Source organism: Motacilla alba, chromosome 5, assembly GCF_015832195.1.
Source record: "Motacilla alba alba isolate MOTALB_02 chromosome 5, Motacilla_alba_V1.0_pri, whole genome shotgun sequence".
Classification (NCBI taxonomy): domain Eukaryota; kingdom Metazoa; phylum Chordata; class Aves; order Passeriformes; family Motacillidae; genus Motacilla; species Motacilla alba.
This window is the reverse complement of record NC_052020.1, coordinates 60,180,695-60,204,736: the sequence shown is the minus strand read 5'-3', so window position 1 is coordinate 60,204,736 and position 24,042 is coordinate 60,180,695. Positions and strand designations below refer to the sequence as shown.

The 24,042-nt window shown below is 52.5% G+C and overlaps 1 protein-coding gene across 7 annotated transcripts in view; it reads right to left on the bottom strand.

Annotated features, from left to right (window-relative positions):
• TRIM9 (tripartite motif containing 9) overlaps nucleotides 1–22,441 on the bottom strand; it is a 66,048-nt gene extending 43,607 nt beyond the window's left edge. For 4 of the 7 annotated variants that reach the window (XM_038138176.1, XM_038138178.1, XM_038138182.1 and 1 more), the window contains exon 1: nucleotides 21,509–22,440. In XM_038138176.1, coding sequence (XP_037994104.1) covers nucleotides 21,509–22,324 — 816 coding nt within the window. In that variant the 5' untranslated portion in view covers nucleotides 22,325–22,440. Of the gene's footprint in view, nucleotides 1–21,508 lie in introns of all 7 variants that reach the window. The other 3 variants (XM_038138180.1, XM_038138181.1, XM_038138183.1) reach the window with 1 other exon arrangement.
• Between the last annotated feature and the right edge of the window lie 1,601 nt (nucleotides 22,442–24,042).

The following is a 24,042-nucleotide window of genomic DNA, read 5'->3' as shown; positions in this document are numbered from 1 at the left end:
AAACAACTTCCAAACGAAACCAATTCCAACCTAAACCACTTCCAACTTAAACTATTCCCAACCCAAACCTCTTCTTCCAACCCAAACCACTTCCAACCCAAACCACTTCCAGCCTAAATCACTTCTGAAATAAACCACTTCCAACCCAAACCCCTTCTTCCAACCCAAACCCTGTCCAACCTAAACTATTCCCAAACCAAACCACTTCCAACTCAAACCACTCCCAATCCAAACCACTTTTTCCAACCTAAACCACTTCCAGTCTAACCCACTTCCAACACAAACCACTTCCAACCCTAACCACTTCCACCAAAACCAATTCCAACTTAAACCACTTCCAAACTAAACTATTCCCAACCCAAACCACTCCCAACCCAAACCACTTCTTCCAACCTAAATGACTTCTTCCAACTGAAACCACTTCCAACCTAAACCACCTCCAACCCAAACCACTTCCAAACCAAACCACTTCCAAACCAAACCACTTCTTCCAACCCAAACCGCTTCCAGTGCTGGGGAAAGGGTTGGTTCCTGCTGCATTTGAAGGACACAAATCACTGCTGCACCTTTTTACTCAAAAAAAAATCTGGAGGACGTTGCTGTAAGTGGTGAGGGAAGTCCCAGCAGGCAAACACTATCTCCTCAGACACAGCTCTTCTCCATGGTGGATGAGGAAAACATGGAAGCAAAGGCTTAGGTTATGATCTCATGGGTCAAGGTCTGTGTCCTGTACAGGATAAAGGTGCTGGGCACAAAGCAAGGCCACAAAGCTGTCAGGGGATGGGCACGCCCAGTTTTTGGGGTAGAATTAGCACAGGAATACACAGATGCAGCCACCACTGCCTGTGAGCACCAAGCAGCTTCTCCTCCATCTCCATCCAGGCAGTGTTCGTGCTCCAGGCACTGCCCGGCACCCAGGAACGTGCACACTGCTGATCTGCTGCTTCCTGCCTTAAAATTCTGCTCCATCTGCTCCGATCCCATCAGTGCCTCCCCACTCCAGTGGTTACTCACACTTCAGCTCTCCCATCCCATTATTGCATTAAGTCTTGAAATCTGATTACATTGTTTGGAGTTAAATTTAAACCTGATTAAGTGCATAAACAATCATTTTTTCCCCACTCCTGGCCCCAACCCAGGGCTGAGAGCCCTGTGGGGCAATTCCTCTTCCTGCAGGGAATGTTCTGACCATCCTTTTGTCTTGTCCTACAGCTTTAATCACCATCTGGGTGCCAGAGTCAGGCTCAGCCATAAACAGCCTTGACAGCTTGCCAGCATCTTGACTTTGCTTTGACATTTAATTGCTTAGAAATGCAAATTGTATTGGATTCTCTAGTTCTGAGTAATCACTGAGGCAATAAGGGGAAGGAACACATCCCCTGGCTGTGAGGGCTGGGTGGTGACCACGAATACTGGGAGAGCTGGGGGGTCCAGGTGGAGAAGGCTCCAGGGAGAGCTCAGAGCCCCTGGCAGGGCCTGAAGGGGCTCCAGGAGAGCTGGAGAGGGATTTGGGCAAGGGATGGAGGGACAGGACAAGGTAGAATGGATTTCAGCTGAAAGAGGAGAGATTTAGGTTTGATACATGGAAGAAATTCTTCCCTGGGAGGGTGGGGAGGCCCTGGCACAGGATGCCCAGAGCAGCTCTGGCTACTCCTGGAAGTGTCCAAGGCCAGCTTGGACAGGGCTTGGAGCACCTTGGGATAGTGGAAGGTGTCCCTGCCATGGCAGGGCTGGGATGGGATTGAAGGCTCCTTCCAACCCAAACATTCTGGGATTCCTTGATGCTATGAAGTCCCACCACAGAGGGCAGCCCAGTGATGCCCCTTCCTCCTGAACCTGTCCGTGATGTGGCATCCAGGAGGTCTGGAATCCAGCCCTGCTCTGCCACAGGTGACCAGGGTGACACTGGGCACCTCTCCCAGTGCCAGTTCCGGGGCAGTCTCGGTCTAAGGAGGCCTCAGGTGCTTCCCACAAAGGCACAACTCCAGGCAGCAGGAGCAGCTGCTGATGTCCTGGCTGTCACCAGGCAGGTCCCACAGCCACAGCTCCCCTATGCAGGATGTCCCTGGCCATCCAAACCACAGCTCTGCACCATCCCAGCAGCTCCCTCTGCCTCTCTGGCTGCTGCCCAAAACTGGGGTTTTACACAATTTCCTCATGGACTGAGCTCAAGGAAGGTTTGCAAAGCACAGATGGGAGATGGCATCTCATTCCCTTTGGCTGTGGACACACAGAACTTCCCTTGGACAGGAGGAAGCACAAACATCCTCCAGCATCCCCACAAGTGGCTTTGCACTCATCTCCTGGCACTTCCTGAAGAATCCTCAGTGCTGCAGCCTCCAAGGATGGGCTGCTGCGCCCAAAATCTTGTCTTCCTTTTCCAAGGGAAGGAGCCAAACAAAAGGTCTCTCCTCTCCCACTCAAATCTTACCTTGGACACACCCAAAGCCCTACAAAAGTACAAAAGGTGGATTTCTCTGTGTGTTCCTTTGGCTGCTTCTCTTAACCACGTGCCACTGTGAAAAGCAGCCTGGGGTGTGAAGGGAAACAGCATCAGCATGGAAGGGGTTCGAGTAGATGACTTTTAAGGTCACTTCTAACCCAAACCATTCCATGATTTTATGACTGCAGCCTGCATTTGGTCATTTCCACCCTTGGCTCAAACCTAAATCAGCTTCAGACCGTGTTTCCCATTCCTGACGGGATTCTGGCTACTTCCTGTTGAGGGAGACACTGTTTGGGGTCATTGGCACTCATTCAGCCCATTGCCCATTTGCCAAAATTCCCGATCCAAAGTGGGAAAAGGGTAAATTTAACCACATTTCCCCTGCTAGGACTGAAGTGCTAAACTTCTTGCTTCACCCATGGAAACACAAATCCCCCACCAGCCTCCTTGAGGCTTGAAGACCATCCCAATCCCCTCTCCAGCCTCCTCTCAGTGCATGCCCAGCTTGCTGCCTTTTCCTGAGGTCTCACCTTCCATGGTTTGCAATCACCCCCATCCCTGGGTGCCCCACACCACCACCATCCTCCAGCTGAGGCTGGGCTGGCATGAATAAGTGATAAAGTTCTGGAATGTTCTGCCTGGGGAGGTGGTGCAGTCACCATCCCTGGGTGTGTTTAACAAAGCCTGGATGTGGCACTGGGCGCCAGGGTTGAGTTGAGCTGTTGGGGCTGGGTTGGACTCGATGATCTTGAAGGTCTCTTCCAAACCAGTGATTCTGGGAATTTTCCCAACATTCAGGACAGCTCACAGCACCTTTTCGGGGTGTTTTTTGTGTTCTCCTTTGAGTCCTTGCACCGACTTGACCAAATAAATCCCTGCCCATCACCACCATCATCTCCTCAGGAAAATCCACCACCCCTGACCTGACCTCCGGGCACACAGCAAGCCCCTCCCTCTGCTTGTCTGGCACGTTTTTGGGAGGATGTGGGTTCTCTTCAAACAGAATTTTTGGTGTTTCACTCAACATTGCTCTTGGCCAGTGCTTTAAAGCTTGTGCTCCACGGCGAGTGCCTGAGGAGCACAAAAGTGAAATGTTCAACCTCGCAAGGTGCTCTGTGTGACCTGCTGGGAAGGATGAAAGTTTGGCAAGAAGGTCTCACAGATACGTATGTTTAGCAGAAGGACTTTTGACCATAAAATCTGAAGAAGGAATAAAGATAGAAGCAAGTTTTGATGTATAAAAAAGAATTGCTGAGCTAGTCTTACTGGCTAACCAAGGAGGCAAAGGGTGTGTTAGTGAGAAGGGGTTTTTATGACTTAAAGGATATACTTACCTCAAACAAAAAGATGTTTTTACTAAGCAGAAAAATAACACAGGTACACAAGCTTGCCGATGTTGCAAGCAGAAAAAAAGGTCTCAGAATTTTCTACTGCAAAAAAAACCTGAAAAGCATCTTCTAGCTTAAATTGCGATGTACTAAATTTAGTGATTGAAGAATGTAACATGAATATGGTAATTATAGTAGTTATGATAGGCTATAAATAAAAGTTAAGGTATGGATTAGTTCTACTGCATTAAGATGCTAAAAAAAAAAAGGAAAAAAAAGAAAAAAAAAAGGCATTTATTGGAGCTGACAGTTGTAGGCACAGGCTCTGTCACCCACGACCCTGGACTGCTGGGACATCTTGGATGTACCAAACTGCATTTTGAAGAGCTGCCTCAAATCCCACATCTCTCATTCAAACTCTAGCTGCGACCTGGATGCCCAGAGCCAGCAGCAAAACACATTTCAGGGACCTGAGCATTCCCAGCAGGCTCCCTGAGCTCCCGCTCACATCTCCAGGAAACAGCAGCTCTGCCCACCTGAGTCACCCACCCGCACACAGCCACTGCAACATCTCTGCTCTGCTCACCAGCAACAGGACGTCAGCTCATTATCACTAATTTTATGCTGCTTTTAATCAGATTGCTGCATTCACACAGCAGCAGGAAGGAGGAGGAAAATACGGATCACCTGGTCTTTCTGCTGTATTTCTTCCCCCTTCCAACAGGACGGGGAATGCTCCCTGGAGAGCGTCACTTTGGATCTGTGCCTTCAGCCAGGACAAACACGATCTGGAAGATTCCAGGCAGCCTGAAAGATGTGGAGCTCTCAGCAGCAGAGCTGACAGGACACAGGGAATGGCTCCCACTGCCAGAAGGAAGGGATGGATGGGAGATTGGGAAGGAATTCCTGACTGTGAGAGTGGGGAAGGGCTGGGATGGCACTCCCAGAGCAGCTGTGGCTGTCCCTGGATCCCTGGCAGTGCCCAAGGCCAGGCTGGATGGGGTTTGGAGCAGCCTGGGATGGTGGGAGGTGTCCCTGCCATGGCAGGGGTGGCACTGGATGGGATTTGAGGTCCCTTCCAACCCAAATCACTCTGGAAAACTCTCCTTCAGTTACTGCTGCTGCTTCAGGGCACAAGGTTGAGCTCTGAGGTCACTCCTAATCTGAAGTTTTTTATGACCAAAGCTGTGTGACTGAAAAAAAAAGAGGTTTTTCCTGCCAGGACCATCTTTGCCTTGAGCAGAGCTGCTCCCACCGTGTCACCCAGTGTGGTTTCAGTGGGGACAAAGCTGAGCAGGGCCACTCCAGACCCCCTGGGCCTCACACAGTCCTGCTCTCTGCAAGAGACTGAAGGGAAGGTCCAAGGACCAGGATTTCCCACTTCCTTCAAAGCAGCCCTTCAGAAATCCTTGCCATCACCATGGATACTGGAGCGCTGGGAATGCACCACTCAGCACGGCTGGATTGGGTGGATGCTGCCAGGAAAACACACCTAGGAAGCTCAGAGCTCCCCTCAAATGCAGGAAATCACAGGAAAAACACACTAATTCAGCTCTTCTTCTCTGTTAACCCCTTCCTCCAGGCACTGGGCTCTGAGCCCCTGCAGCTGGATGCCAGCATCCCTGGCAGGAAAGGGCTAAATTTGGGATTAATCCCAAAAGGTGACAACAACCAGACTGCATTTGGTGCTGCAGATACCCAGAAAGGCAGCCTGGATTACAGAGGCTCCAAAACATGGAGAGAGCCGGATTCCCAGAGATGGGAAAGCATCTCATTCCCAGGCTGAGAATAAACAGAAATCCTGCCTGAGACAGGGAGCAGACTGGGCACAGGAGGAATTTCACAGCCTTTTCCTCCTCTGGCTGGGGGCTGGAATGGCCACAGGAGAACAAACCCAAAGCTTTCCTTGGAAATCCCACTCCCTGCAGCTCAGAAGATGTTTGGAAATGGCCCCTTGGGAACCCAGAGTGAGATTCCCAAGGAAGATAAAGCCCTGAGAGAGGCACTGAGGGAGAAAAGCACTGAAGGCAGCAGGAGACTGGGAATGTGTTGGATTATTCCCTGTTCTGACCCACAGATGGGGTAGCTGAGAGGTGTTTAAAAACTTTTATTCCATTTTCAGTCTCATGTGAAGGGTGAGACAATACAGATGGTATAATTTATGTTATTATTATCAGAAGCCAACTATTTCCCAATTATAATACATTATAAGCAGTTCTTGGCCTATCAGCTTTAGCTACATTATGTTGTAAATGCTTTGAAGTTAATTATTTAAAATTACTTTTCATAATTCCTACTACAATGCATCTTTCATAATTCTAGTTCTCCAAAATATCTGATTTTATTTATAAAACCACCTTTCCAAACTTATTTCCAATTCCATTTCTCTCTCATCAATATCCATATCACTTCTAAGTTACCATTTCTTATCTCAAAATTTACATACAAATACACACTATATAAACCTTCTATCAAACTTTTAAAACATTTTCTACAAATCTATTTCCTACATTAATGGTGTAGGGAAAGGAGGATGAGAGGCAGGGAAACCACTGCACTGGATGGATTATGAGGAGGTTGTAGATCCATTAATAAAAAAGGAAGAAGAATAAATCAATAACCCTTGGAAGAGCTGAGATAATGACTGCCTTTAAAAAAATTAATCTTTAATAAGAAGGGATGTCTGGCTAATTAGGAAGTAATGAAGAACTTGTCAGTGTTTCTACAGAGAAGGAGGAGTGAGGGGGTTCCATCCCCACAACTGGAGGGAATCTGAACCACTGGAGCAGAAAAATCCATCCTGGTGCCAGCAGGGAAGCCAGTGCTGGGCTCCCTGAATCATTCATGAGCATTTATGGAGGAGTGAAGAACCCAGGAAACACCAGGGGAGGGGAGAGGGGGATAATTCACATTTCCCTCAGTAACAGGTGTGGGGCTTTTTTAGGGGAAAGTGCTTTCAAGGAAAAAAAAACCAAAACAAAACCAAAGAAAAACCAGGCTAAGGAGGAAAGGAGCCACAGATACAGGTGTAACACAACCTGGTGCAGAGGATGCCAAGGCCACCCATGTCCCCAAGTGCCACATCCACGTGGCTTTTAAATCCCTCCAGGGATGGGGACTCCAGCACTGCCCCGGGCAGCTGTGCTGTGACTGAACAACCCTTTTTGGGTAAAACCTTCTCCTAATATCCAACCTAAACCTCTCCTGGTGCAACTTGAGGCTGTTTCCTCTTGTCCCCTGTGTGGGATGTCCACCCCACAGAGCTGGATGCACAGGAGGATTAGCCCAGCGAGCTTGAGCTCATTAGCCCTGATTTTTAATTAGTTCCCAGGTGGTAAGCCTGAGTGTCCCTGCCATGACCCACTGGACTGACAGCCCAGAGGCACAGGACAAGCCTGGGTTTGTCCCATGGGTGCCCTTTGTCCTGTCTGTCCCAGCCAGCCCTGGTGCCTTCACCTCCAGCCTGGGAGCACTGGCACTGCCAGGTGGCTCTGGTGGCTCCTCACAAGGACAAAAGGTCTGCATACAAAGGTCACAGAGAACCAGGGGTTTTAATAGAACCCTAAAATGTGAAATTTGGGCTTTTTCCTTTTTTTTCCTTGGCTTTTCCAAGGCAAAGGGCTGAGTCCCAGAAGTGCCAGGGCCTGCTGCTTTCCCTTGGAGGCGTAAAGATATTTCCATGTAAACTTACAACCAGTTCTGAACACACAAAGGAGAAGCAGCTCATTAAGAAAAGCTTGCCCAGGCCTGTCCTTCCCATCTTTCTCTCAAGCCCAGGGCAGGGGCTCCCAGCAAAGCAGCAAAACCATTCCCTGCATGTGGAGCAGCACCAGGAGCCAAGAGCTCCGTGAGTTCCAAGCTCTCACTGGCACTTCCAACGTGGAGAGCCACCAAGGAGGGACCTGTGTGCCCTACAGAGGCCTTGGAACTTCCAGAGATCCTGGGGCAGCCAGAGATTCTCTGGGCAACCTCTGCTAGGGCCTCCCCACCCTCCCAGCCAGGAATTCCCAATTCCCAGCATCCCTGCCCTCTATTGTATTTGCTGGGAATGTCCCAACGAAGGCAGGAATGATGAATCTGACTCTGTGCTCTCAGAAGGCTCATTTATTGTTTTATGATACTATATTATATTAAAAAATGCTAAACTATACTAAAGAATACAGAAAGGATACAGACAGAAGGCTAAAGGATAATAATGAAACTCGTGACTCTCTCCAGAGCCTGACACAGCTTGGCCCTGACTGGCCAAAGAGTCAAAACAATTCACAGAAAATGGAATTGTTCAACAATCACCTGTGGGTGAACAATCCCCAAACACATTCAACATGAGCACAACACAGGAGAAGCAAATGAGATAAGAATTGTTTTCCTTTTCTCTGAGGCTTCTCAGCTTCCCAGGAGCAAAATCCTGGGCAAAGGGATTTTTCCAGAGAATGTGAATGCCACAGCCCTCTGGCACTGGGAGCCATTCCCTGTGTCCTGTCCCTCCAGGCCTTGTCCCCAGTCCCTCTCCAGCTCTCCTGGAGCCCCTTCAGGCCATGCAAGGGGCCCTGGAGCCTTCTCCTCTCCAGGTGAACATTCCCAGCTCTCCCAGCCTTGGATCATCTCCAAAACCCCTCCAGGACCAGCGATGTCCCACGTATTTACCTGCAGACCATAATATCTGCCCCTGGGAACACAGGCATCCAAAACCATCATCTCTGCATCAACCCTGCCTCAGAATAAACACCTATTTTTTGCTGCAGAGCTGTGCAGCCACCAAGACCACCTGCTTTGAAAACATTCTCCTCCAGGAAGAGCTTGGCTGATGAATTTGTGCACATGCAAAGCGCTGAAGGCAGCAAGCTGTTACATAAAGCGTTACATAAATTACCTCCCAGCCCCACAGAAACGCTCAGAGTCCAACTCCACCAACCTCATGCTGAAGGAATCCATCACTTCAAGTTACCACAGATATTCCTGACAGCCAGGAGAAATGCAGGAGGCAGAATCAGGCCTTAAATCCCACTCTGGACATTATTTGTGACATTATTTGTACTCAGGGATCTCCTGGTTCCTTCAAATTGTAACTGCGAATCAGCCTGGAGACCCCACACCATGGAATCTGCTTAAATCAAATGGCTGCAATAAAATAATTACTGACTTCATCAATGTTTCACCAAGGTTAAAAGCTTTTCCCGGAGATGGAGATTAGGCACAAAACCCTGCTCTGGGTGCCTGTGAAGCACATTTAGGAACAAGGCATGTTTTCTAGTGGAGTGTGAAGCAGGCTAAAGCAGCACAGCCCCCTGAAGTCCACATGCAGCATGTGCCATCACCAGGTGATGGTGCTGGCCCCAAAGGCTTTGTTATATTTAATTTAAAATGAAAAAAATAGAATAAATAATAATGACTACATGATATTTTTATATAATATCTAATATATTCTATAATTATAATATAACATATAATGTATATTCTATTAAAATTATTAATTATATTATTACATATTAATATTGTGTTGTATTATAGATTATAAAATATTGATTATTCTATAATTATAATAGAACATATAATGTACAATATGTTATAATCATTATATATTAGTATATATTTGTATTATTATATGTTATATTATTATATATTATAAAATATTGATTAGGTAATAATATTAGATATAATTAATTTTAATAATTTAATAGAGTAATATATTTAATTTAAAATAGCTGTATTTTGGGGCAGGTACAAGAAAAGTGGATTTTTCCTGGGATCAGGAGCCCTGCTGGGATGTGACCTCTTTGGGAAGGGCTGCTCAAACACAAATCCCACTGTTAGGTTTTAAGTTGCACTGATTTTCTTGTCTGTAACACATTCACTGGGAGGGAACTGAGCCACGAGCTAGCTGATGTTAACTCTGAATAAATCCCAGAGTGGTTTGGGTTGGAAGGGGCGTTGAAGCTCATCCCATCCCATTCCTGCCATGGCAGGGACACCTTCCACCATCCCAGATTGCTCCAAGCCCCATCCAACCTGGCTTTGGGCACTTCCAGGGATGGGCAGCCACAGCTTCTCTGCCCCAGCGCCTCACCACCCTCACAAGAAAGAATTTCATCCTTAAATGAGGTTGAATCAATCCTCTTTTAGTTTAAAACCATCACAACAGGCCCTGTCACAAAGTCTGTCCCTCCCTCCCGGGGTCACTGCCAGGCTGGTAAAACCCAAAGCTCTGGGACCCGTTCCTGATGGGATTCATGAGAATTCCACAGCTCCCAGCCTCGCTGAAGCCAAACCCGTGGCAGATGGCAGAAGGGCTTTCATCCCAGCACACACGGCCTGCTGCAGCCCTGCCATCAGGGATTCCTTGCCTCTCCTCTGGACGCAGCACAGGATGAACCGAGGTGCCAAATGCTGAGCGCACAAGGTCCCTCGGAGACAACCTGTGCTAATTGCCACTCATGACCTCGAGCAGCACCACCCTGCTGTCACTGCCTCTGCCAGGTCCCAGACGATCCCAGGAACTGCAACAGCTCCATAGAAGCATCCAAGTTTCCCCCTCAGCTGAAGGACCATCCCACAATGGCAGGAGGTGCTCCCCAGCTCAGAGCTCATGTTTGAGGCCGCCTCCCAGCAGAGCGGGGTGCCCCAAACCCTGTTCAACCCAGTTTGGAACAAACTGAGCAGAATCTCTGCCCCTGAAGCCTCTGCAGGTGCTGGAGCCCTGCGAGGTGGGGATGGAGAATGGGGCAGGATCCCATTTCCTTTCCCCTTTCCTTCTCCCTCCTTTCCACCTTGCAGCATGTTCCTTTAGGCTTCCCACAATGAGGAAGAGAATCCCAGAATCCCTGAGGTTGGAGATCTCCCAGGCACTGAGTCCAAGCTGTGCCCCATCCCCACCTTGTCCCCAGTCCAGAGCTCTGAGTGCCACCTCCAGGAATGGCCACCTCCAGGCGTGGGGACTCCAAACCTCCCTGGGCAGCTCCTTCCAATACCTGACCACCCTTTCCATGAAGAAATTTCCCCAAATATCCACTCTGAGCTGCCCTGGCCCAGCCTGAGGCCGTTCCCCCTCCTGTCCCTGTTCCCTGGAGCAGAGCCCGACCCCCCCGGCTGTCTCCTCCTGGCAGGAGCTGTGCAGAGCCACAAGGTTCCCCCTGAGCCTCCTTTTCTCCCCTGGCACCTTTCTACCACTTCCATCTCATCCAGGAATCACATCCCAGGCCAACCAGCCACATCTGGCACCATCATGGCAACAGGAGCCAGAAACCTTCTGCAACAGGCATGGTCAGCTGGCAGCTTGGCAGAGATGTGGGCAAAGCACCTGCCAGCCAGGAATGGAGCAAAGATCCTCCCTGGAGCTGCCCGTGGCCTGTCCTTGCCCATCTGACAGCCTGGCACCAGGGCAGGAGATCAGAGGAGAGCCCAAGCCACAGATGGATCGAGGGCTCGCTCATCTGGCCACGGCTCCAGGAGCACAGCACGGCTCCCACCACCAAGCCCAGCAAATGACCTCCCTGCCCCTCCATCTGGGCTGTCACCTCTCCTTAGGGCAGGGGGAAGGTGCAGCATCCGCTGCCAGAGGGCAGCATTTAAAATGAAAAACAACAACAAAAAAATATCCTATATTCACAAATTTTAACTGCTGTGCTCCGGGGGAGGTGAGAAATCATCTCAGAGGTGAGAAACTGTGTCTCAGCTCTCGCTCTGATTCACCAAGGTGTGGGCTGCTGGCAGCACAGACCTCAGCAAATGCCCTCTGAGGTCCTCATTTCCTGGGAACAGAGTGTCAGGATGAAGAGGTGTTGGTGCAGGATGGAGGCAGCACCGGCTCAGCCATGCCTGGGCTGTGTGGGTTTGGTGTGACAGCGTGACAGGAGCCACCGCTGCTGCTCCTCGGAGGGAACAGCCCCACAAAGAGCAGGAATGGCACAAGAAAGAGGGAGCTGGCTGAGCTACAAAGGAGCACCAGGGAAGGAACGTGGGGACAATCAGAGGCGCTGTCACTGCTCCTCAGACAGCAGGGCCGAGGCTTCAGAGCGTTTGCCGTGGAGGTTGAGGCTTGTTCTGCACTTCTGCCTTCTGCACAGCAAGTTCACAGACTAAAGTTAAACACACAGCACGCTTCATCTGCGCTGATGCCTCAGGGTTCAGCTTTTCTATTTTTCAGGTTCTCTGCTGCTTTAGTGTGTGGGGCTGGGTTCACATCAGGGGATGCTGAGTGCTCTGCACAGAGCAGGGAGACAAAACAATTCCTGCTCCAGCTGGGCACCAAGGACAAATGATCCAAATCTCAGGCCAGGAGCACAAACAGCGTGGGCTGCAGAGAGACAAACAAGCAGGGTGGGAGTGCCTGGGCTAAAGCTGGAACGGGACAATGAACTGCAAGGTGCCAATGGAGCAGAGCTGAGCCAAGGCAGAGACCCCGGCAGCGCTCGTGCATTTTGGGACCATTTGGGTTCCTCTTGGCTGCAGCCCTGGCTGGGCTCTGGTGCTGCCCAAGGTGGATCCATGGAGGAGATGCTTTGAATAAATCCCTGCTTTATTCTGTCACTCTGTCCAGCCTCTGTTCTGGGACAGCCTTCTCAAAGCACCAATGTGGGCAAGCCATAGACTAAACAAGTTAAAACAGCAAACCTCATCTAAATCCCAAATTCATTCCTACCCCAAGTTAATTTCTAACCCCATGTTTCCTTCCCCCCTTTTCTAGAATATGAGTAAATTCTTCTACTTGGTACAAATCCCTACAGTTACATTGTACCCTGCCAAAGAATGAGTGCTGTGCCACCCAGGGAACAGTGGAAATGTCACCCAGCCAAGGGACAGCACCAGCCTCACCCAGCACCTCATTAATCCAGCATTGTTTGCACATCAAGGGCTCTCCCAATTTATCATCTCAGATGTCCCAACACGAGAAAGCATTTCAGTCATGCCCTCAAATCTCTGTGACTCCAATCCTTGTCTGAGCAAGGCTGGAAGTGCTTTCCCAGGGAGGGAGGGAGGGAGGCTGATGCTCCCATTGTGTCCTTGATGGGATTTCACCCAGCTCTCACAATTTTGGGAATTCCCACTTCATCTCCACGTGTTCCGTTATGAATTCCCTCCATAACTGCTGCTGGGCTGGAGGAAGGGCACTGGTGCTAAACACACATTTCCTGGGAGAGGACAGACAGGGGGTTTGTGCAATTATTTGCCCAGGAGGACAAAGCAAATCCTCGGCAGGGAGAACTGATCTCCAGCCCAGCCCTTCCCTTTCCAGCATCCTCAGGGAAATGCTGCCACAATTCCCTCCCAGTCGTCCCCTGCTCCAGCCTGGATCCCGGGTGCTGTGGGTGAAACAGCCCTGGCAGGGAGGGAGCAGAGGCTCTGCCCCCAGAGCAGAGTCTGTGTCTGGAAATCAATAAATGTGCCTTGTTAGGAAAAATCCATTTCAAAGCTTGACACAACCTCCCCTTCTGCCAGCTTTACACCCCCTGACAGAGAGACCACGGCACAGGATCACAGAAAGCTGCTCTGAAAGGGGGATCAAACCCAGAGCTCTGAGTTTGCCTCTGCAGACAGAAAAGGTCCTTCCCCAGCAGGAATGCCACAGGCACAGCAAAGCCCCCAGGTCAGACTCTGGGAATCGCAGAACCCAGGATTGTTTGGGTGGGAAGGGACCCTAAATCCCATCTTGTTCCAGGCAAGGACACCTTCCCCTAGACCAGGCTGCTCCAAGCCCTGTCCAGCCTGGCCTGGAACACTTCCAGGGAAAGGAAGCAGGGAGAAGAATGGTGAAGTGAACAGAAGCAGTGAATTAATACATCTTGACTGAAAGGACACTGGTTAGCTGGGAAAACAGGATTTCGCCAGAGAAAACCCCAAAAGCTGCAGGTGGAAAGCAGTTCCACAGCACAGGCTGTCAGGAATGATGCCATGGATGCACTTGAGCTGAAGGCAAAACCCATCATTAATTCACACACAAACACCCCAATCCTGCCACAGGGAACAGCAACAAGAAGGGAACTGACCATGCAAATCCAGAGAGGCCAGGAGCAAGGGAAAAAAGACAGAATTTAATACAAATTAAATCTGTGAATTTGGTCAAAGGTCCAAAGCCCAAAAAGAAAAAAAAAAAAAAAAAGGATCACTGGTTGAAAGACGTTCCACATTTTTGGGGTTGGTACGAATAACTTAACTGATATTTCCCACGTATTTTGGATTTCAACCAAGCAGGAAGCAGCAGCCCCAGCGTGGGCAGCCAGGCTGGCATCTCCACAGGAGATCTGGGATTTTCAGGAGCCATTGGAAGTCACAAATGTGATCTTCCACTCCAGTGGCTGCTGCAGCTGCTTCCATGGATGCGTGCTCCCTTCATCCATCCCAGCTGCGGATCCGACCCGCTCCCCTCGGGAATGGCAACTGTGGCTCCAGCCCTCAGCCCTCCAGGCAGCATCCATGCATGCCTTATTCACATCCAATTCCCAGCTTTTTTTTTCCCTAAACCCATCAACTCCTATAAGGTTAGTAAAGGGGAAAGGGTAATTAACACTGATGGGAAATCCCTCAACTGCCAGATCCCTCCCAGGGCAATTTCTGCTGCTACAGAACTGAGCAGGCTCCTATTAACAGCCCTCTATTTCTGTGACACGGGGAATTTAATGGCTAATTAAATACAAAAACGTGGCCCAAACCTCAATCCATGCTGTGCATACGGTGTGTGAGGTCGGCATCACCCTCACAGCCACCCCTCCGCTGCTCAGGAAAATTCCCAAGTGAACTTGGGTCTTGTTCTTTCTACCCAGAAATTCTGCCCTGATCAGAGCCTCTGCTGAGCTTTTCCAGCCAGCTCCAGGTCAGGCTGTCCCCAAAGCTGAATCCAATTCTGAAGGCAAAATATGAGCTGGTTTAGACTGGAAACAAAATTTTCCTTTCAAGAGAGGCAAGGCGAATTCTCTGACCTGCTGTTCCCAGCCCTGCTCTCCTTCCTGCATTAATCAGGGAGGTGCCACTGCAATGGGGGACAGCTGGGCTTCATTTCTGTTTATCTGTCTCCCTGTTGAAGAGTTTAGCACATTTCCCATTTATGACACCTGGCAGGACCCTCAGTGGTGGTCCCGGACCCCAAACCATCCTGCTCTTTGCAGCTACAACTGGATGCTCCCTGGGGATTCCAGAAACTCACCCTGAGAGCTTTTGCTCCTCACAGTAATTCCACCCCAGCCTCTGTCCCTCCTCCCAGGACATTACCTGAGCCAGGGTCACCAGAGCTTTAGACCCCCAGCTCTCTCTGCCTCATGTGCTGGCTCTAAATAGAAATTTATCCAATGCATCCCAGCAGGACGAGCTGAATGACCAGGGAATGAGCTGGCTTAGCTGTAAGCCAATTTACCAGGTAAAATGCCTCGTGCCAAGAACAAACCAAACAAGGACCAAGGCTGACCAAAGAGCAGCTTTGAGAGCTGTTATGTTTCAGCCCCATTTTTCTTTAATTACTCTTTCATACAGCTGGGAAGAGCAATGCAATTTGAAGGCACTCTGAACTAAATGAATTTGTGTGAGCGACACGAGTTAATCAAAGGCTGCTGGAAGCTCCTTCCAAGTTCAGGGGAGGGAAATATCTCCCAGTGGTATGTGCTGGATTGCTAGAAAGTGCACAGCAGGACTCCAAAAAGGAACTAGTGGTCATATGGGAAGAGGTTGTGGCAAGAAGAGAAAAGATTTAGATGGGATATTGGGAAGAAATTCCTGGCTGTGAGGGTGGGGAAGCCCAGAGGGTGTCTAGAGAAGCTGTGGCTGTCCCTGGAACCCTGGAAGTGTCCAAGGCCAGGCTGGACAGGGCTTGGAGCAGCCTGGGACAGTGGAAGATCCTGAAGGTCCCTTCCAACCCAACCCATTTTGGGGTTCTGTGACACAAATCAAAGTTTTCCCTTTAAAAGCCTAAACTTCTGGGTGCTGGATTATTTAGAGGAGCAGGAATGAGCAATGCAGAGTAGCCCCAAAGCCTCTTGAGAACATTTTCCCAACAAAGATCCACCCTGCAGCAATGTCAGCTCCTGGAAAGCATCCTGTGAAACCTGCTTAATGAACAGCAAAGCCTTTCCACACTCTCAAGTAATTTATTTAACACCAGGCACAGTGTTTGCTCTGCTTCCTCATTCTCCTGTTTTTCCAGGCTAAGGATGTGGGAAATAAATTTGTAGGGAATTCTTAAAGCTTGATAGAAGGCTCACATAGTATGCATTTGTATACAAACTCGTTCTTGTTTAGCTACTTCATGGTAAAAGTTTTCTTATGTATTTTAATTCCCAAGTAATGTAAGCCAAGAAACACTTATAGTGTATTTTAATTAGGAAATAGTTGGATTCTGATTGTGGTGGTGTAAATGACAACATCTGTATTGCCTCACCCTTCACATGAGGCTGAAAAAGGAGTAAAAGTTTTTAAAGCACCTCTCAGTTACCCCATTTCAGAGTCAATAAAAACCTTAATCTGACATGTGGTGACAGGGGAATCTCTGGGTATGGATGCTGCAGAAATTTCCCTGAGAGACGAGAATCAGTCCCTGGGTTGATTTCCCCACCTCAGCTGGGCTGCCCCTGACGTGCAGCACAGTAAATGCAGCAAAACCCAGCCAGGGGGGTCCTTCATTCATCAACTGGCCAAGAGAAGAAAAGAGATGGGAGAGAATGGAAAAGGTTGGATATTTACAGATGAAGATGGAACCCACCAGAGCTCAGCCTGCTTGTGGAGCTGCTTCAGAGCCTGTGGAGAGCCCGAGCCAGATGCTGGAACAGAGCACTGCTCTGTCAGATCTGTGTATTTTTGGACACAGAATCATGGAGTGGTTTGGGTTGGAAGGAAACTCAAAGCCCATCTCATTCCACTCCCTGCCATGGCAGGGACACCTTCCGCTGTCCCAGGGAGCTCCAACCCTGTCCAGCCTGGCCTTGGACACTGCCAGGGGCAGCCACAGCTTCTCTGGGCACCCTGAGCCAGGGCCTCCCCACCCTCCCAGGGAAGAATTTTTATCCTCATATCTAATCTAACCTTCCCACTGGAAGGGAATAAAAGCTGCAGTGATTTACACTCACTGTGAGGTGACCCTGGGCCCATTTCCATCTGCAGATAACTCAGAGGGCACCTCCTGCCTCCTGGGCTCCACAAACCCCTGGGAGAACTCGCTGTACCACACCACCTTTGATTAACAGGGGTCACTCCTTACTCCATCAGCTGCAGGGAGTGCAAAGCAAAGAGCCACCTGACAGAAAGCTTTAATCCAAATAAATGAACAGGATCACCAGCACCACCTCTGGCTGCTGGGCGGGCACAGGCTGGTGTAAATCACAGCATCATTCCGGCTGGAAAAGACTTTTAAACCATTAACCCCCATGTCCCCAAGTGTCACACCCACACAGCTATTAAATGCCTCCAGGGATAGGGACTCCAGCACTGCCCTGGGAAGCTTTTTACAGTGCCTAACCACCCTTTCCATGAAGAAATTTCCCCAAATATCCAACCTGAACCTGCTCTGGAGCAGCCTGAGATGGTTTCCCCTTGTCCTGTCCCTGTTCCCTGGAGCAGAGCCCGACCCCCCCGGCTGTCCCCTCCTGGCAGGAGCTGTGCAGAGCCACAGGGTCCCCCCTGAGCCTCCTTTGCTCCAGGCTGAGCCCCTTCCCAGCTCCCTCAGCCTCTGGATTTGGCCACAGAGGAATGAGGAGGTGGGAAGGCTGCTGGGCACTGCTGGAGAAGGAGAGGATGGATCCTGCTGCAGCAGGTGGAAAAAGGGTGGTGGGATGGGAAGGCCACCACACCAAGGCTTGGGAAACATTTAAGGATTCTCCCTGCTTCTCTTTAAACAGCAAATATTTTACTTTGCAAGTGCAAACAGATCTTGGTCATACAGCAACTCCCTGGATACCTCCCCAAGTGCTGTGGGTGCAGGAATTCCCATGGACACAAGAGCAGCACATTCCCAGTCCCAATCTCCCCCCAAAGCTCCTCTGGCAGCCAACACAGAGCCCTGGCAAGTGAGCAAAGGAAAAATCCTCTCTGCTCATCCCTGTCCTGGCTCTGGTGTCCCCTGGGCACACACTGAGGGGCCCTTGCAGTGTTTCCCACCCCTGCTCCTCCCCAGATGTCCAAACCAGCTGGAATTAAGTCCCAGTGTGTGATCTTTGGTTTTTAATAGCAGTCACCTGCATCCCTCATTGCATCTGTGCTGGGGCAGGAGGAGCTGAGCCCAGGTGACACCTGTGCCAATGAGGTGTCACCTCTGCCTGCTGAGCATCAGTGCTGATCCCACTCAGCGTGGGATGGAAACTCCCAGGGCTGAGCTCTGCTGCAGCCTGCAGGGATTTTAGTGTGTGGGGCTGGGTTCACATCAGGGGATGCTGAGCTCTGTGCACAGAGCAGGGAGACAAAACAATTCCTGCTCCAGCTGGGCACCAAGGACAAATGATCCAAAGCTCAGCCCAGGAGCACAAACAGCGTGGGCTGGAGAGAGACAAACAAGCAGGGTGGGAGTGCCTGGGCTAAAGCTGGAACGGGACAATGAACTGCAAGGTGCAAATGGAGCAGAGCTGAGCCAAGGCAGAGACCCCGGGAGTGCTCGTGCATTTTGGGACCATTTGGGTTCCTCTTGGGTGCAGCCCTGGCTGGGCTCTGGTGCTGCCCAAGGTGGATCCATGGAGGAGATGCTTTGGATAAATCCCTGCTTTATTCTGGAACTCCATCCAGCCTCTGCTCCAGGGCAGCCTGCTCAAGGCATCAGAGAGATCCCTCCCAGCCTGTTTGTATTTGTACACGAGCATCCATCCATGCATCCAGCTATCCATAAAAACCCCATCCAGCTGCTGAGCCTGCACTCTGCACACATTTCCAGCAGAAGAGGGACTCAGATGTGTGAGGAATAAATGATTCAGCTCCATCTTGTGCTCCCGCTCCTGGCATGCCAAGCAGCATTCCAGCTCATCAGGATAAAAACCCAGACAGCTGCAATATCTGTGCAAAACTGGGACAATTCAGATTAAAAGCCCATTTCCCTCAACGTTTCCCTGAATATTCACCCTGCTCCCGACAACTGAGAGGAAGACAGGGACAGAGAGGATTTGCCACAATCTGTGTCCAGCTTGTAAAGCCCAGCTCCCTGAATGACAATTGATTGTGCCTCAGCACAGAATATTTTCAATGATCATCCCAGAGAACCTTCAGGGAGGAAAGGGGAAATTGGGGCAGCTCCCAAAGAGGGCTGCGAAAAACCCTTTGGATTGGGTTCCAAGGGGAGCAGGCTGCAATTAGCAGGGATTGATTGCCCTGGGTCTGGCAATCACCTACTGGGGCATGAACATTGCTGCTTTCAGGAACTGAACCTCATCCAGGCACTCTGGGGTCACATGGACTCTGGGGACAATCACAGCCCCCCCCCGGGCCAGAAGGGAAGGGCATCCCAAAGAACATCCACACCAAGAGGCGTTGGGATGGTGCAAGAGAATTCAGGAGCTGCCTGATGGGTGCTAATTAATACAGAGTTGATTTAGGGGGGATTTTGGGAAGGAATTCCTGGCTGGGAGGGTGGGGAGGGGTTGGTACAGGGTGCCCAGAGCAGCTGTGGGAGCCCCTGGAAGTGTCCAAGGCCAGATTGGACAGAGCTTGGAGCAATCTGGGATGGTGGAGAGAGTCCCTATGAACGGCAGGGCATGGAACTGGTTGGGATTTAAGGTCCCTTCCAACCCAAACCATTCCATACTTCCCTCCTGTGAGCTGTAGGCATCATTACACTGCCCATCACAGAGAAAAGATCAGGCAAAAAGGGACAGTCACTCCTTCAGCAGATCTGTCCCACTGCCAAGGGACAGTGCTCTCAAAAAATCACACCACCAGATATTTCTGCAAGAGGATCCCCACTCCAGTCCACAGGTGGATTGGTTCCTAATGCCCAGTCCAAACCAGGACTAAGCTTGGAAATCATGGGTATTGGTTCTGGGTTATTTTGTGGTTTTGGGGTTTTTTTTTCATGTTTTGTTTTGTTTTTTATTTTTCTTTTTTTTTTCCCGTTTTTTTGGGGGAGTGTTTTTTTATGTGTAACAAAAATTAAGGTAAATAAGCTTTTCCCCTGATTTTGTTGGATGGCATCTCAAGGAGCAATCTGAGCTCTAACCCTGAAATCACTCCTTCAGTTATTCCTTAACACCACATTTAACTCCACAGACTCTTCCCCTCCCTAAAAAGCCAACTGACACCAGGTAATAGCAGTGAACCCCTGCAGAAACACAGCTCTGTCAAGGCAGAGGAGGTTCCACTGTCCAAAATCATCATTTAAAATAATGTTACAGCTCCACATCTGTCAGCTCCATCAATGAAACAGCGCGTGGCTAAAGCTCTCCCCTGGGAAAAGGGATTTGGAAAGAAAAGCTACAACTCATTCCAGCCCCACTGCCATGGGCAGACACCTCCCACCAGAGCAGACCAGGCTGCTCCAAGCTTTTTCCGACGTGGCCTGAGCACTAAAGCTCTCCAGGTGGAATTCCCTGCGTTCCAAACTCTGCCTGTTGCTTCTCATCTGCCTGTTCCACATCGCAAGAGCCTGGCTCCATCCTCTGCCTCCCCGTCAGCAGCTCCCCAGTCACCTGTGCCACCCTGATCCTGGGCACCCCACACCAGTGCCAGCACCTCTGGGATCAGGGATTGCACCCCATGGATGGGGACAAGGGCACCGAACTGCCCTGGCACATCTCCACAAGAGCTCTGACAATCCAGAGAGGAGCTGTTCCTGCTCCCAGCAAAAGGGGGTCAGGAAAAGCCCCTTCCAAAGCACCATCAAACCTTCTCCCCACAGCATAACGTGCTTACCCCCCTTTTTGGGGCACTGTGACAGGTGACAGCTTGTCCCTGCATGCACCCACTGACCCCATTCGGGGTGCAGAGCTCCAGCCCAGAGATCAGCATCCTGCACAGACCATATGCTGCCACACACCCTGCCCGAAATATTCCTGGAAAGCAATGCAGCCCAGTCCCTGCCACCGGGAGGTCACACCATCCCCCAGCTCCTTGTCACAGGTCGCCCCCACCTGCTCCAATCTGCTGGAGCGGGGGCCAATTATGGCAATGTTCATCCAAGGAGTGAAGACCATCCCCTTGTGCCCTGTCCGCCCGTGTCCCGGTCACTTCTGCCCCAGTTCCCCCGGTCACTGCTGCGAGGAGGGAGGGCGGGAGGCAGAGGATGGATGGAGCTGAAGATGATGATGATGGCCACATCCCTGCCTCCAGCTCCAGCACGGACGCGTGCAGGAGCGAGTGCAGCTGATCAGTATTCAGGGACAGGCTCCGGCTGCCCGCTGCCACCTCTCCTCCTCCTCCTCCTCCTCCTCCTCCTGGTGACTCCGAGTGCGGCAGGAGGTGGCACCCCGCGGCTCCCCGCTCCCACGGTGGATTCACGCCTCCCTCCTCCTCCTCCTCCTCCCCAAACCATCGCTCCCTGTTGCTGTCCCAGCCCTGCGGCGCAGAGATGTCCCCGACCCGCCCCGGCGGTGCCCTGCCAGCTCCTTTGCGGGGTGCAGCTGGCACGGCTGAGAGATTTGGGGACCCGCATCAGGGGAGCATCATCTGCACGATGCCAACGCCGAGGGGACACCACGGAACGGGAGAGGATGGGATGGCTGGCTGAGGATGGGATGGCTGAGGATGGGATGGCTGAGGATGCTCCCACCCCGCCAGCTGCGGGAGATGGAACCTGTGGGGCAAGGCGGCTCGGCCGGGGCTGCCGGCAGAAGTCGGGGCTCACCTTGTGGAGCTTCCACATGGCTCCCAGCGCCTTGACCTCGTGGCTGGAGTGCTTGCCCTCCTCCAGGCACTGGTAGCACACGGGGCTCTTGCACTGCACGCAGTACATGCTGTGGTTCTCCAGCTCGTGGTCGGTGCAGGTGGAGATCTTGCGGGGGCTGAGCCGGCGGCTGACGCGGCCCTGGGCCGGCGGCACCAGGCGGTGCTTGGCCAGCGGTCCCCGCGGCGGGTGGCACCGCAGGCGGCACGGGTCGCAGTAGAACACGTCGCACTGCTCGCACATCACGGCCGCCTCCTTGGGCGCCTTCTCGCAGAGCTGGCAGCGCAGGGCCGCCGCCCTGCCCTGCTGGTAGCGGTCGATGACGCCCTCGAGCAGGCGGTTGCGGGGGAAGCCCCGCAGCCCGCGCTCGTCCAGCACCAGGCTGCGGTGGCACTGCGGGCACGTCAGGCACGCGTTGCGCGGCGGCGGCGGCGGCGCCAGCGCGGCGGGAGGAGGCGGCGCGGCCGGCGGGAACACGCGGACCCCGTTCGGGGACTTCTGGCACGGCGTGGTGGGAGCGCTGGCGAAGCCCCCGTAGGAGCCGTAGCCGCTGTCCGCCTCGCTGTACAGGCTCATCTTGTCCAGGTCCAGGTAGTCATAGTCGGAGACGGCCGAGCCCGAGGCGCGGCGGCTCTGCGGAGACTCCGAGTCGGGCGTCTGCACCAGGATGTTGCGGGCGCACGCCTGGCACAGGTTGTGCGAGCAGGGCAGGATGATGGGCTCCCGGTAAAAGGAGCCGCACACCGGGCATTTCAGCTCCTCTTCCATCTCTTCCATAGGGGAGGGAAGGAGGAGGGCGGCGGCGCGGCTCCGGCGGCCGCGGCAGGAGCCCGAGGAGCGACCCGCACCGCACCGCGCCTCAGCGCCGACTGCCGCCCGCCCGCCGCCCGCCGCCGCGCGCACCGCTGGGCCCCACCCCCCCGCTCCGCCATTGGCCCGCCCGCCGGCGCGGGGGTGCGCTGCGCGCTGCGATTGGCTGATCCGCCTGTCCGTCACGCAGCCCGGCGCCGCTGCGGGGGCTGCGCTCGGGGCTGCGGCGCCGCTGCGGGGCCGGTGCGGGGAGAGCGGCGCCCCCGGGCCTGCCCCGCTCCTCTGCCCGCGGCTCTGCCCGTCCCTCTTCCCTTCCCCAGCTCCGGGAAGCGGCACTACAGCCCCGCGCTTCCCGCCCTGTCGCCCCGCGGGCATCCCGCAGCATCCCTTCGCCGCGATCCAGGAGCGCTCCTGCGGTTTCCCCTCTGTCCGCACCAGGCGACTTTGGCAGCGCAAGGGGACCCGCTGATGGATGCGGCCGTGAGGGTGTAGTTGTAACGATTGGAGTGATGGCATCGCCCCCGGCGGTCCCGCGGCTGTCCCCGGCTGGCCGCGGAGCGGTGCCGCTGCGGTGATGCCCTGCGTGGGCAGCGGGACGCGGTCCCCGAGCCTGGGACGCCCCCGTGGGGACACGCTCCGCCACTGGAGAGCGGCGACAGGGACCCCGAGGGGCTCCCGTGGCTTGGCTCCTCAGCCCCGCTCGCTCTCAAGGTCGGCTGAGGTCTTAAACTCTCCTGGCAACAGAGCGGCACAGCGGGTCCTGCTCAGCCAATGGAAAAATTGGATTGCTTGGGATGCCGCTGTGTTATCTCCTATTTCCCTCTCTCCGGGCACACCTTCTGGGCTGCCCGTTGGTGCCCCAGATGCTCTGTGCCCCCTGTGATGGCTTTGGGCTGTGCCCAGCTCTTGGACCCAAATGTTAGAAGGACCTGGAGCTGCTGGAGAGAGTCCAGAGGAGGCCATGGAGCTGCTCCAAGGGCTGGAGCCAGGCTGGGAGAGGTGGAGGTGCTCACCTGGAGAGGGGAAGGCTCCAGGCAGAGCTCAGAGCCCCTGGCAGGGCCTGAAGGGGCTCCAGGAGAGCTGCAGAGGGACTGGGGACAAGGCCTGGAGGGACAGGATACAGGGAATGGATTGAAGCTAAAAGAGAGAAGATTTAGAGCAGATATGAGGGAGAAATTCTTCCCTGTGAGGGTGAGGAGGCGCTGGCAGAGGTGCCCAGAGCAGCTGTGGCTGCCTCTGGATCCCTGGAAGTGTCCAAGACCAGGCTGGATGGGGTTTGGAGCAGCCTGGGACAGTGGAAGGTGTCCCTGCCCATGGCACGCGTTTCCATGGTGGGAGGTGGCAGAAATACTGGGGGCACTCGGGGCTGTGAGTGCCCTGCTTGTCAGGACCCACTGAGGGGCTCCTTCCCCTCTGCAGTGGGTGCAGGCAGGTCCTGGGATTCAGGGAGCAGGTGCAATTCCCAGCTCCCACACTGATATTCAGGGAGGGGGGGAAGCCCAAAAGCCCAGATGCCCAAGGAAGGCTCCACCATTTCTCAGCCTGACAAGGAAGGACAAGTGATAAGGAGAAAAGGATTTCCTGAGAGCTTCTCTTTTCCATTCCAGTGTGCTTTGTTCTTCCCTTTCTGCTTCCTCAGGCTCCTGCTGGCTCTGTATTGACCGTGGCTTCCCCTGGACTCTGCT